Source organism: Ipomoea triloba, chromosome 15 (genome assembly GCF_003576645.1).
Source record: "Ipomoea triloba cultivar NCNSP0323 chromosome 15, ASM357664v1".
In the NCBI taxonomy this organism is placed as follows: Eukaryota; Viridiplantae; Streptophyta; class Magnoliopsida; order Solanales; family Convolvulaceae; genus Ipomoea; species Ipomoea triloba.
Genome location: NC_044930.1, coordinates 3050001 through 3062951, shown reverse-complemented (window position 1 = coordinate 3062951; position 12951 = coordinate 3050001). Strand labels below are relative to the sequence as shown.

Sequence of the window (12951 nt, the reverse complement as noted above, 5' to 3'; positions counted from 1 at the left end):
TCAATTGATGATCCTCTTATGACTTGCCACAAAAAGACGAAATTGTTTTCTCTAAGTAACTCACACCCCGGCACGATAAGATTGTAGATGGATTAATCAAGGTAACTTAGTGACCCATTAAGTAAGACGATCGGTGAAAATATGAGTATGACTTATACAATGTTGTTGAAGCTATCTAGAATTTTCTCAAATCAAGAAGGTATCTTCATCAGGGTTTTGCAAATTATGTAATAAATTGTACGACTTGTACACTGTACACTGTACACGAACGTACAAATAGTGTTAATTGTTTCTTTTAGAATGGTACATGTTTCTATCAACTCTAAATATATCAAGCTTGTCAAAGTTGATTTGGAAATAGTAGCAATTAATAACATCTTGTGCATAGAGAATTGCATTTATTGCTCAAAAGCTAGCTAGGAATGGATGGATCGACTTTAAAATAGGGTATTTCTTCATCTATCCAACGACTCATTGACAAAGAGAAAACGACGTTTGCCTGTATTTTCAACCACTGATTGTTTTAAAAGTTTGTTTAGTTTATCGGTTTAAGGTTGTTTCCCACAACTTTGTCAACATGAAAGGAAAGTATTGATATGACATTTCTTGCAAACATTATTTCAAATCTAGGATTTTCAATTCCGTTTTGTTAAAACCCTATACCTATTCCAAATAGGAATTTAATTGCCTTAATGCTTGTATAAATATAGGATTTATATACAGTTCAATAAAATCCACAAAAATACAATGCAAGAAAACTTTATACTTTCACATTGTATGAGAGCCTAAAAAAAATCTAAATAAAATTTATTTTTTCATTGAAAATAGTCTTTGATGTAAACAATATACGTGAACTATATTTATGATTGTTATTTTTGGATTCCATCACCTTCAAAACACCCCTTAATTTACATTTTGCTTAACCCAACACACTGTAGCTAAACCAAATTTTGACAACTATGTTTATTACGGAGTAGTATAAATTATTGACAAAATAAGAAATAACTAAAATAATCAATAGATGCAATCAAGAAGAAAAAGGAAATGAGTAATACTTTTGACTACCATTGGCTACCATTACTTTCCAAGCCAATAGGTGTTAACATTTTACATGCTTAAATTGCAATCCAAATCATAGATACCCATTTCTAAACTAGTGGTTGGGGACCCCTACAAGTGCAACCATGGACCAACTTTCTAGTTTTATAATATACATATAAGAATAAGATTGCAAGAATTTTTCTTCCTATTTCAAAAGCTTTTAATATCATGTTTTTATTAGTAGCATATTCTAATTATAAAAACATCAAGTTCAATTCTCAGCTTCTTCACGTGTATATATATGTGTATATGTGTATATACACGAGCGCATAAAAGATTAGGTTCAATTCTCAACGTGTGTGTATACTAGCATGCACACATATAGCTCTCAAGATACTGTGTCTAATTGAAAACTACTTCGTAATAAAAATTTGTCTGATCTAGACATATTTGGTTTTTAATATAAGAAATCTTGTAATGTTTTAATTTGTTTAATGGTTCCTACTTTGCATGCACTATGAGATTTAGAGTTTCATCCATTTGTTGGATGAAAGTGTGATTGCAACATTGTTGCATGGAATCCACCCAGAAACAAAAAGAATCTTGGAAAAGAGACTGATAACAAAGTGAAGCAATAACATCAGTACAAGTTTTAGGGGATTTCTTTCTTTCTTTTATTGAAGATAAAAGAAAGATTAAATGAGAGGAAAGCTTTGTAGAAGCATTAGGGTACAAGATTTTGGGGGTCATCATATCCTGTTACCCACAACCATATTTATTCGCAGGATAATGTTGTTGCTTCTTATGTTTGCATTTGGGAAGCATTTTGTCTTCAATTTGTTGTATCTTTTGCTTTTGCTTTCTTCTATCTTCTACTCCACAAGACTGCAATTCTTTCCATAAAATTGAACAAAACATTTATCAAATTTATGTCAATATAAATGCTTTGTTAATAATCCTCACCAGGAGGCAATTCTGAGCTGCATATCTTACTTTGCCAAAAAGCATCCCTCTATGGACTAAGATTAGGGATGTCCAGCACCACAAGAAACATCGTACGTGCAAAATAGTACAATAATGTGTTTGCTACGGTTTAATGAACACACCAGACAATCAAATCGACCATCTCCTCGATTGAGTGTACTGCTTCTACAAGTCCGTCTGGAGCTCCCTTTGCTTCTTTGTGTCGTGGATGAACATGCTAGACAATCAAGTCGTATGCTTAGAGTCCTAGTCCAACTGTGCGGCCATCTCTTCGACGGAGCCCAGCAGTGTACTGCTTCTCCAAGTCTATCTGAAGCTCTTTTTGCTTCTCTGCATCATGGATGTCCGGTTTCAGCTCCCCCTTGGCATCACCCTTCACACCCTACAATTGGCCATATGTACCAAGGCAACCTCAGACTCTAAAAGTGTGTTAGTATGTATGAAAATATAAAAGATCAAGATGATAGATTGATAGCTAAATAAGGAGCAGCCAGCACCGAGAAGAATTATGTTTAGCTGACCAATGTAAAGTGTAGAACAAAAACATAGGGAAATTACCATGAGTTTGTTGAATTTTTCCTGTCGTTCACGGTCACCAAATGTTGATGTATCCCAGTTATGAGCTGATGACTATTCATTTTGAATGAAACACACAGAAGAAATAAATGCGGTGAATAACATACAGCATAAGAATACCAAAATTAGAGCTTAATAATGTGCTCGGTGGTGCAGGCAATATCAAAATTGGTTCTATTTAGCTGCACTGTTCATTTGGAATTTTGTACTGAAGTTGCCACGCAGCATTAATAGAACTTTTTAAGGTGTCCATGTATGTGATGTGCAACCTATCCCCTCTAATATGAATATGCTGGATCTTGAAGACAGAAGGAAACAGGATGATGGAACTATAGTTACCTTTTCAGTATCATTTGTGCTCTTTTTACTTCCCCACAACAGCTTCTTCTTCTGATCAGTAGTCATGTAACCAGTTCCAATAAGATTCCTATTAACTGTAATTTAACCCCAATTTTTGAAACAAGAAACAAAAAACATGTTAATGACAAAATGTACAAATTGATGGGCGAGTAAAACTGCATCAAGAACTTCCAATGAACTCCATGTCATCAGAAAATTATATAACTCTCATGCCCAACTCCAATGATTCCATCAACATTTGTGGTAAATATCCATAAAGGTTAGAGCATACATAACTAACTTAGTGACAAACAGCTTAAGAAGAAACAACATTTCTAGGTGAACTGCTTGACACTTATGGGCCATCAAGAGATAAAAGAGGATAAAAAATTCTGGCAATCTGGGGCTCAACAAGTTCTTCTAGCTAATATTTGATATTTCATGGCTACATTCTCACAAAATGCAGAAGAGAGTTAATAGAAGATATATAAACTATCTGAATCAATAGTATACCTAATTCAGCGGCCTTCATGGCAGCAACTTTTGCAGCATCTATATCAGAGTCTTTCACACCCTGCTCCAAAGTGACTTCACCAGGAGGCACTTGGCCTTGTTTTGAAGACGACTGCTTTTCGTCTGCCATTATTGGCTCAATGATTAATTAATAAGAAATGCAAAATTATATATAAAAAAAAGGATTGATCTGCCAATAAGAAAAAAGAGAAAAAAATTTATATTATACCATCTTTTACATGCTCTGTGCTGCCATCATCAATGCTATAAAATTTGGACCTCTTTGCAGAAGACTCCTGACATCTACTTGAAGATAAGTTTCTGTCCTCATACTTCTCTTTTTCTCGACTTTGCCGCTCCTTGAACCTTTCCCCATCATCATATTTCTTTTTATCCTCTTTGGTGTACTTTCCACCACCCAACTCCATATAATCAGGCAGAGCAGCTTCTTTTAGACGATGGCCAGAGCCATCCTTTTTTAAAGTTGACTCATTGCGGTGGCCCCTGGATTCTTTGTAAGCATGTGAGTGATCACTTTTATACTCTCCTAAATTCCTCTTATGGTCTGTCTTCTCATCTCGGCTATCTCTATATTCCTTATGCTTATCCCTTTCTCCAGACCTACCATCTTCAATGCCATAGTTAGTATACCTATTATCAGACCCAATTCTATCAGATGATGAATCTTTTTCTTTGTACTTTTGACACTCAAGAGATGAGCTTTCCTTTTCCTTATCCCTGCTTCTGTGCCCTGAAGAACCATACTTATCTCGGGAGTATTTATCAACATCACGTGGATAGTCTCTCGACCTATGGTCATTTTCTTGCCTAGAGTGATCAGAATAGTCTCTTCCTCTTGAGTTCCGATGATGATGAGAATATGATTTTAAATTCTCTCTTTCATCATTATCTTCATTCCTGCTATGTCTTGTATACTCATCATGCCTGCGGTGACTATGAGTACTCCTAGAGGATTGTCGATCAGAATGTCTGTGCGACTCACCACTTCTGCCATGTTGAGTCCTACCAGAGTCTCTCCCTAAATCCCTTTCATCATCCTTCCTTCGCTGAGAATCATCATTTTTTTCACAAGCTTCCGTTGGTGGAACTGGACTCAAGCTCCTCTCACGGGCAGGACTACCTGCATCAACACAAAAGGCAAATAAATTAAAAAATGACTCCTACAAGGGAATCTTTCTTGGAGATTAGTTGTAAATGGAAAGTATATGATGGAAGTATTCTCCACCCTTGTAATAGCCAAGCACCAATTTCTGTCAAAGCAGTGGTGATCCATGATGACTAATGATTAAAGCAGTTTAAACACTATTTCTTCACATCACTATTATTACAACTGTAAAATGATATATAATGTTAAAAGCCAACTACCTTTACCAATATATCAAGGAGTAAAAAATACAAGTTCACAGTCTTACATTACATAAAGCACAAGCAATCTTATCCAAAGTCCAAACACATTCCACATTAATGAGCAGGAAAGTATAAGTACTAAATTGCCTATAAATGGGATAGATCAGAAAGCCAGTGTAAAAAATAGCATATCAAGTACTCTGTATCTAATTTCTTATAAGCCTTTAAAAATGCTCTAATCAATGGAGTGTGCTTTACCCATATGAAAATAAAATATTTACAAATTCTTTTGGACTTGACCAGTTGACCCTGATGGGAAAACGAAGATCCATAGCAGAAAATCATACACTAATAAAAAACACAACACTTCCTCTTCAAAAGCAGAACTTGAGCCACTTATCTTCTCCCCATCCCACCTTCTTCTTTTCTCCTTTTCCAACCAATATCTATTAGTCAGAACTCAGTAGCCTCACTTCCAAACTATAGATACTAATAATTATAGTCTCCTTAGAAGCTCTTTGAATTTAGAACTTATATCATAGTGGCAGAATCAAGCTTGTTACCAGCTCAAAGTTCCAAATATACAAATTCCATTTCCAAAGTGCATTACAAAGAGAAATTAAGCTATATCACCAATTCACCACTGGCAAATCATTTGACACACTAAAAACAAAAGGCACAATTAATAAGTTACACAGCAATCCTTAGAAGCACAACTTGCGTGTCAATTACTTTGAAGGAAATACATCATGTACCATTGAAACTAAATCCATTCACTAACCGTCCGAGGATGATTCGCCAACTGGAGACCGACGTCGATATTTCCGATTAGCGGCATCGTTGGACGGCCTGCGAAAAGCACCGGCAGCACCAACCTTCTCCCGGGCTGAATTGTGCCCATCCGAGTCCATAGTTAAACCTAAAACCTTAATCCGCAGATATATCCCTATCAAAACCAAATCCACAGTTTCTCAGCTGAGAATCCTCGTTACAGACCACAAAAGCTTCAGATATACAAGCAAATTTATATTAAAAAAAAAAACAAAAAAAAAANCTATAGTTACCTTTTCAGTATCATTTGTGCTCTTTTTACTTCCCCACAACAGCTTCTTCTTCTGATCAGTAGTCATGTAACCAGTTCCAATAAGATTCCTATTAACTGTAATTTAACCCCAATTTTTGAAACAAGAAACAAAAAACATGTTAATGACAAAATGTACAAATTGATGGGCGAGTAAAACTGCATCAAGAACTTCCAATGAACTCCATGTCATCAGAAAATTATATAACTCTCATGCCCAACTCCAATGATTCCATCAACATTTGTGGTAAATATCCATAAAGGTTAGAGCATACATAACTAACTTAGTGACAAACAGCTTAAGAAGAAACAACATTTCTAGGTGAACTGCTTGACACTTATGGGCCATCAAGAGATAAAAGAGGATAAAAAATTCTGGCAATCTGGGGCTCAACAAGTTCTTCTAGCTAATATTTGATATTTCATGGCTACATTCTCACAAAATGCAGAAGAGAGTTAATAGAAGATATATAAACTATCTGAATCAATAGTATACCTAATTCAGCGGCCTTCATGGCAGCAACTTTTGCAGCATCTATATCAGAGTCTTTCACACCCTGCTCCAAAGTGACTTCACCAGGAGGCACTTGGCCTTGTTTTGAAGACGACTGCTTTTCGTCTGCCATTATTGGCTCAATGATTAATTAATAAGAAATGCAAAATTATATATAAAAAAAAGGATTGATCTGCCAATAAGAAAAAAGAGAAAAAAATTTATATTATACCATCTTTTACATGCTCTGTGCTGCCATCATCAATGCTATAAAATTTGGACCTCTTTGCAGAAGACTCCTGACATCTACTTGAAGATAAGTTTCTGTCCTCATACTTCTCTTTTTCTCGACTTTGCCGCTCCTTGAACCTTTCCCCATCATCATATTTCTTTTTATCCTCTTTGGTGTACTTTCCACCACCCAACTCCATATAATCAGGCAGAGCAGCTTCTTTTAGACGATGGCCAGAGCCATCCTTTTTTAAAGTTGACTCATTGCGGTGGCCCCTGGATTCTTTGTAAGCATGTGAGTGATCACTTTTATACTCTCCTAAATTCCTCTTATGGTCTGTCTTCTCATCTCGGCTATCTCTATATTCCTTATGCTTATCCCTTTCTCCAGACCTACCATCTTCAATGCCATAGTTAGTATACCTATTATCAGACCCAATTCTATCAGATGATGAATCTTTTTCTTTGTACTTTTGACACTCAAGAGATGAGCTTTCCTTTTCCTTATCCCTGCTTCTGTGCCCTGAAGAACCATACTTATCTCGGGAGTATTTATCAACATCACGTGGATAGTCTCTCGACCTATGGTCATTTTCTTGCCTAGAGTGATCAGAATAGTCTCTTCCTCTTGAGTTCCGATGATGATGAGAATATGATTTTAAATTCTCTCTTTCATCATTATCTTCATTCCTGCTATGTCTTGTATACTCATCATGCCTGCGGTGACTATGAGTACTCCTAGAGGATTGTCGATCAGAATGTCTGTGCGACTCACCACTTCTGCCATGTTGAGTCCTACCAGAGTCTCTCCCTAAATCCCTTTCATCATCCTTCCTTCGCTGAGAATCATCATTTTTTTCACAAGCTTCCGTTGGTGGAACTGGACTCAAGCTCCTCTCACGGGCAGGACTACCTGCATCAACACAAAAGGCAAATAAATTAAAAAATGACTCCTACAAGGGAATCTTTCTTGGAGATTAGTTGTAAATGGAAAGTATATGATGGAAGTATTCTCCACCCTTGTAATAGCCAAGCACCAATTTCTGTCAAAGCAGTGGTGATCCATGATGACTAATGATTAAAGCAGTTTAAACACTATTTCTTCACATCACTATTATTACAACTGTAAAATGATATATAATGTTAAAAGCCAACTACCTTTACCAATATATCAAGGAGTAAAAAATACAAGTTCACAGTCTTACATTACATAAAGCACAAGCAATCTTATCCAAAGTCCAAACACATTCCACATTAATGAGCAGGAAAGTATAAGTACTAAATTGCCTATAAATGGGATAGATCAGAAAGCCAGTGTAAAAAATAGCATATCAAGTACTCTGTATCTAATTTCTTATAAGCCTTTAAAAATGCTCTAATCAATGGAGTGTGCTTTACCCATATGAAAATAAAATATTTACAAATTCTTTTGGACTTGACCAGTTGACCCTGATGGGAAAACGAAGATCCATAGCAGAAAATCATACACTAATAAAAAACACAACACTTCCTCTTCAAAAGCAGAACTTGAGCCACTTATCTTCTCCCCATCCCACCTTCTTCTTTTCTCCTTTTCCAACCAATATCTATTAGTCAGAACTCAGTAGCCTCACTTCCAAACTATAGATACTAATAATTATAGTCTCCTTAGAAGCTCTTTGAATTTAGAACTTATATCATAGTGGCAGAATCAAGCTTGTTACCAGCTCAAAGTTCCAAATATACAAATTCCATTTCCAAAGTGCATTACAAAGAGAAATTAAGCTATATCACCAATTCACCACTGGCAAATCATTTGACACACTAAAAACAAAAGGCACAATTAATAAGTTACACAGCAATCCTTAGAAGCACAACTTGCGTGTCAATTACTTTGAAGGAAATACATCATGTACCATTGAAACTAAATCCATTCACTAACCGTCCGAGGATGATTCGCCAACTGGAGACCGACGTCGATATTTCCGATTAGCGGCATCGTTGGACGGCCTGCGAAAAGCACCGGCAGCACCAACCTTCTCCCGGGCTGAATTGTGCCCATCCGAGTCCATAGTTAAACCTAAAACCTTAATCCGCAGATATATCCCTATCAAAACCAAATCCACAGTTTCTCAGCTGAGAATCCTCGTTACAGACCACAAAAGCTTCAGATATACAAGCAAATTTATATTAAAAAAAAAAACAAAAAAAAAACAAAAAAAAAAAAAAACAAAACAAAAAACAAAGCAAAACAAAACAAAACAAAATGCAAAATGAAATTGATGAAATACTTGATCAATTTAATTATTAATTTGTAGAAAATGATACTTAGGGTTGCAGAAATTGAAAATAAAAGTGAAATATTAAAAGAATAAACCTTGTGAATGGATGCACTCCTCGAAATTTCGAATTTGATTTTTGAGTCGCTTGGAGACGAAGCTGAGAAGATTACTCCGTAAATGGAGAGATATTTGGATATGGATGAGGCCTCAAAGCTCAAGCTAGCTGCGCTGACCTGTCGTTTATTTTGTGAAAATTGAAAATTATACCCACATTTATTCAATATTTCACCTTAGCCCTTTTATTATCCTATTATTTTCGCAAGTTCATGCACTTGTACACAGAATACGTCTCTGACATACAAGTTCGAGATACAAGTCTTTAAATGTTTGTACACAAGTACTCACGAACCCACTATTAAAGTACATGCACTTATATATTTAAAATTCAAAGATAGTGATGCCCTCAAATGCCTCATCTACTTTTGAAACAATAACGAGGCAAGTGTTTTTTGTTTGGATAACGATGATGCCATTGTGTGAGAGTGTGCACAGGATAAGCTTCATTATATGTGTAATAACGGACAAACTTTAAATGTTTCACTGAGTGAGTAGAGCATGATTTACATATCAAAAAAAAAAAGAACAAGTTTGATTATTGTCAATACTCTTACAGTGAAGCTAGCGCACAAAATCTTTTTAGTATAATTTACCTGATGATACATGAGCGAAATTTACGGAGAGTTTCTCTTGCAACCACAAAATAGCGGAATACTTAGTTAGTACTGAATTGAAATATAGTATAACAAAGTGTGCTATATCGGTAATATGTTAAACTCTAGGGGTGTCTCTACATTTTTATTTTTTTTCTTTTTCGTCTAAAATATACTCCATATAAAATGCAAAGCCGTTGTTAGGGTTTTAGGGTTTAGGCCTTCAGTCTCCTTCTTCTCCTCTCTGTAAAAGTAGCAATCTTTAGGTTGCATTTCAGCTAGCAGGGCTCCTCTACGATCAATCGCCATGTGGGCACTTCGCCGAGCTTCTTCTTCCCTCAGGTAATCTCGTTATTTTCCCATCCATCTCCCTCCAAAGACTTATATATGTATTTCAGTATGAACTTTCGTTTTGATTCCTATATATATGCACGTGTCTGCATTCATAAGTTCAACTATGGTCATTGCATTTACGTAGTCTTGTTGTGTTTTTGTAAATACTGATGTGATGCTTTAGATTGTGTGTGTGTGTGTTTTAATATCATTGATTAGGCATAAAGTTCGTAATCGGTCTGGCAGCTATCATCCATAGTTATTTAATTGAACTTAACCTGGATGCTAGACTAAATTGTCCATGATTTTTGAGTGACTTGTACCTAAGTGTTTAAAGCTTTAAAAAATCTCATTTCTAAGAATATGTATTGTTTACATTTCTTTGCTGAGTAGATAGCTACTCCTAATGGAAACTCTTATTCACTAAAACTGACTAAATTGGCTATTGATTATTATGCCAGGAAGCAAGGATTGAACATACAAAATACTCGAATTATGTCTCCTGGATTGGGTATATCAAATCGTTGCTTAGAAGACTGTGATTCTGGAGTTTATTGGCCTGCTAAAGCGGTAACTGATAGGTTTCTATCTTTAAGAAAATTTCACAAGACAGCTCGTAGTTCACCTGCAGAAGTCTGGGGAATTCGTAGCTTCTCTTCACAGGCAGACACAAAGAGCAGTGGAGGGGAAGACGATGAGCTGGATGGGTTTTCTGATCTTGAATCTCCTGCCACATCTGGAGCAATCCAAAAGGACATTGTAGATAATAATGAGGATTTAGTCTCCGAGTCAGACCTCTCCGAAGAGGATATTAATGATGACTTTAAGGACTTAATAAACTTATCGGACACTGAAGCTGAAATCAGTGAGAAAAAGTCTCCCAGGAAAAGAGTTACATCAAAAATGTTCAAGGCAATTTTGGATAATCCAGCATCATCTGTTAGTAATGTCATGAATAAATGGGTGGAGGAAGGAAATGAAGTTACCCGCTTAGAAGTGGCTGTGGCCTTGACTAACCTTCGTAAAAGGCGTATGTTTGTAAAAGCCTTGCAGGTAATCTCTATTCTTTTGCAAAATTTACCATTTGTAGCTGTTACACACATTCTAGACTCGGTGGCCTGCGTTTAAAGGTCTGGTTTTTGTTTCTAAACCTTACTTCTGTGATATGAGCTTTAGCTTTTACAAAATACAAGAGCCCCTGACATAGCATTTTTTGTTAGTCCATCCTTCTATGATTTGCATTTTAAAAAAAAAAAAAACTATTGGCTCTACCCTAATTCTTACTTTTGGCAGTTATCTGAGTGGTTGGAGTCTTCAAGGAAGATTGATTTTACTGAGAGAGATTTTGCTTGTCGTGTTGATTTAATTGCCAAAGTCCGTGGTTTACAAAGAGCAGAGGCTTATATGCAGCACATTCCATCTAGTGAAGTTGTTTATCGAACTCTGTTAGCTAATTCTGTTTCTGCAGTCAATGTGAAAAAATCAGAAGAGGTATTTAATAAAATGAAGGAACTTGAGATGCCAATTACATGCTTTGCATACAACCAGTTGCTTCTTCTATACAAAAGGACTGACAAGAAGAAGATTGCTGATGTTCTGTTACTAATGGACAAAGAAAATGTGAAGCCAAGTCACTTTACATACCAAATGTTGATTGATACCAAGGGCCAAGTCAATGATATAGAAGGCATGGAACAGATTGTAGAGACAATGAAAGATGAGGGATTGGAACCTGATATCCGTATAAATCAACTCTTGGCCAAGCACTACATTGCTGCAGGTTGCAATGAAAAAGCCGAGGTTGTACTGAAGAAGATGGAAGGAGGGAATATTAAGGAAAATCGTTGGGCATGCCAAATTTTGCTCCCACTGTATGCTTCCCTTGGCATGGCCGAGGACGTCAGCAGAATCTGGCAAGTTTGCAAATCCAATCCAAAGATAGATGAGTGTGTGGCCGGCATTCAAGCTTGGGGACGTTTGAAGAAAATTGAGGAGGCAGAAGATGTCTTTGATATATTGGTAAACAAATACAAAAAAGCGAAAAATTCCATCTCAAAAGGTTATTATACTTTATTGAGTGCTTATGCAGATAATAAGATGTTGGCCAAAGGAAAGGAGCTTGTGAAGCAGATGGGAGAGAGTGATTTTCCCATTGGGCCACTAACTTGGGATGCAGTTATTAAGCTTTATTGCAATGCCGGAGAAGTGGAAAAAGCCGATTCTATATTGAAAAAGGCTGGAGAGAAGGGCCAAAGAAAGCCATTGTTGAGATCTTATATTACTATCATGGATGAATACGCGAAGAGAGGCGACGTACATAATTCTGAGAAGATATTCTACAGAATGAGACAGGTCGGCTACACATCTCGTCTTAAACAGTTCCAAACACTCATTCAGGCCTATATAAATGCCAAGGTTCCTGCTTATGGGATGAGTGAGAGATTGAAGGCTGATAATATATTCCCAAATAAAGCATTGGCTGGCATGATGGCTCAAGTTGATGGATTCAGAAAGACAGCAGTGTCAGAGATATTGGATTGATCATTTACATGTAGGCTGATTGAGAACTGTTATTATGATTTTGCAGTGTTTGGACTTGAGATGTTTAATATGTTATCATGTTTTTCCTGCAAGAATCTGATCACATAATTATTTACTGCCTAGAAACTACAAAAGTGAAGGGTGAAACTCTATATGGTATCATCAAAGCATGATTTTATGAAGTGCATATTTTTGTCGAGTGCTATTTGACCCACTTCCATACATAATAATTGTTTTAGGAAAATTATATACATTTTTAACCTCTCAATTATTAATTGTCTATTAGTTCCAAAATTTTTACTGTTGTAATATACACCTTTAATTTTTTTAAAAATTACAATTTTAACCTTTGAATTAACAAAACTATTAGACTTTATTAAAATATTATTTAGTATATGGGTATTTTAAAATTTTATTATATTTATTCACTTTTTTAGTTTTAGTATTTCACCTTTAAAATAGCAGAAACACTTTAAAAAA

The 12951-nt window shown here is 35.9% G+C and overlaps 2 protein-coding genes across 8 annotated transcripts; one reads left to right on the top strand and one right to left on the bottom strand.

Moving 5' to 3' along the window:
* Positions 1-1935: 1935 nt before the first annotated feature.
* Positions 1936-9121, bottom strand: LOC116007682 (pre-mRNA-processing ATP-dependent RNA helicase prp5-like). Of its 7 annotated transcripts, none has more exons than XM_031248425.1 (7): positions 8983-9121; positions 8548-8712; positions 6628-7539; positions 6399-6521; positions 5886-5980; positions 2584-2655; positions 1936-2444 (listed from the first exon to the last, which is right to left on the bottom strand). In XM_031248425.1, the coding sequence occupies exons 2-7, from the start codon at positions 8675-8677 to the stop codon at positions 2394-2396; spliced, it is 1383 nt and encodes a 460-aa protein (XP_031104285.1). In that variant the 5' UTR covers positions 8678-8712; positions 8983-9121; the 3' UTR covers positions 1936-2393. The 7 variants fall into 7 exon arrangements, with proteins under 7 accessions (XP_031104285.1, XP_031104283.1, XP_031104284.1 ...); XM_031248423.1 differs by having other exon boundaries at positions 1936-2407; XM_031248424.1 differs by lacking the exons at positions 5886-5980; positions 6399-6521; positions 6628-7539; positions 8548-8712; positions 8983-9121 and adding exons at positions 2941-3035; positions 3454-3576; positions 3683-4594; positions 5603-5803.
* Positions 9122-9789: 668 nt separating this feature from the next.
* LOC116007128 (pentatricopeptide repeat-containing protein At1g80270, mitochondrial-like) lies at positions 9790-12676 on the top strand. The gene is made up of 3 exons (XM_031247727.1): positions 9790-9939; positions 10392-10983; positions 11224-12676. Exons 1-3 carry the CDS (start codon positions 9905-9907, stop codon positions 12469-12471), a joined length of 1875 nt encoding a protein of 624 aa, XP_031103587.1. The 5' UTR covers positions 9790-9904; the 3' UTR covers positions 12472-12676.
* The last annotated feature ends 275 nt before the right edge of the window (positions 12677-12951 follow it).

What these genes read in the sequence shown, in the direction of transcription:
- LOC116007682 (XM_031248421.1), bottom strand. Translation starts at nt 8,677, where the DNA reads ATGGACTCGGATGGGCACAATTCAGCCCGGGAGAAGGTTGGTGCTGCC. An exon ending in CACAGAGCATGTAAAAGATG is followed by an intron (nt 6,522 to 6,627) that starts GTATAATATAAA and finishes CAATAATGGCAG; the next exon opens with ACGAAAAGCAGTCGTCTTCA. An exon ending in CATGAAGGCCGCTGAATTAG is followed by an intron (nt 5,981 to 6,398) that starts GTATACTATTGA and finishes GTTAAATTACAG; the next exon opens with TTAATAGGAATCTTATTGGA.
- LOC116007128 (XM_031247727.1), top strand. Translation starts at nt 9,905, where the DNA reads ATGTGGGCACTTCGCCGAGCTTCTTCTTCCCTCAG. An exon ending in CGAGCTTCTTCTTCCCTCAG is followed by an intron (nt 9,940 to 10,391) that starts GTAATCTCGTTA and finishes TTATTATGCCAG; the next exon opens with GAAGCAAGGATTGAACATAC. An exon ending in TGTTTGTAAAAGCCTTGCAG is followed by an intron (nt 10,984 to 11,223) that starts GTAATCTCTATT and finishes TACTTTTGGCAG; the next exon opens with TTATCTGAGTGGTTGGAGTC.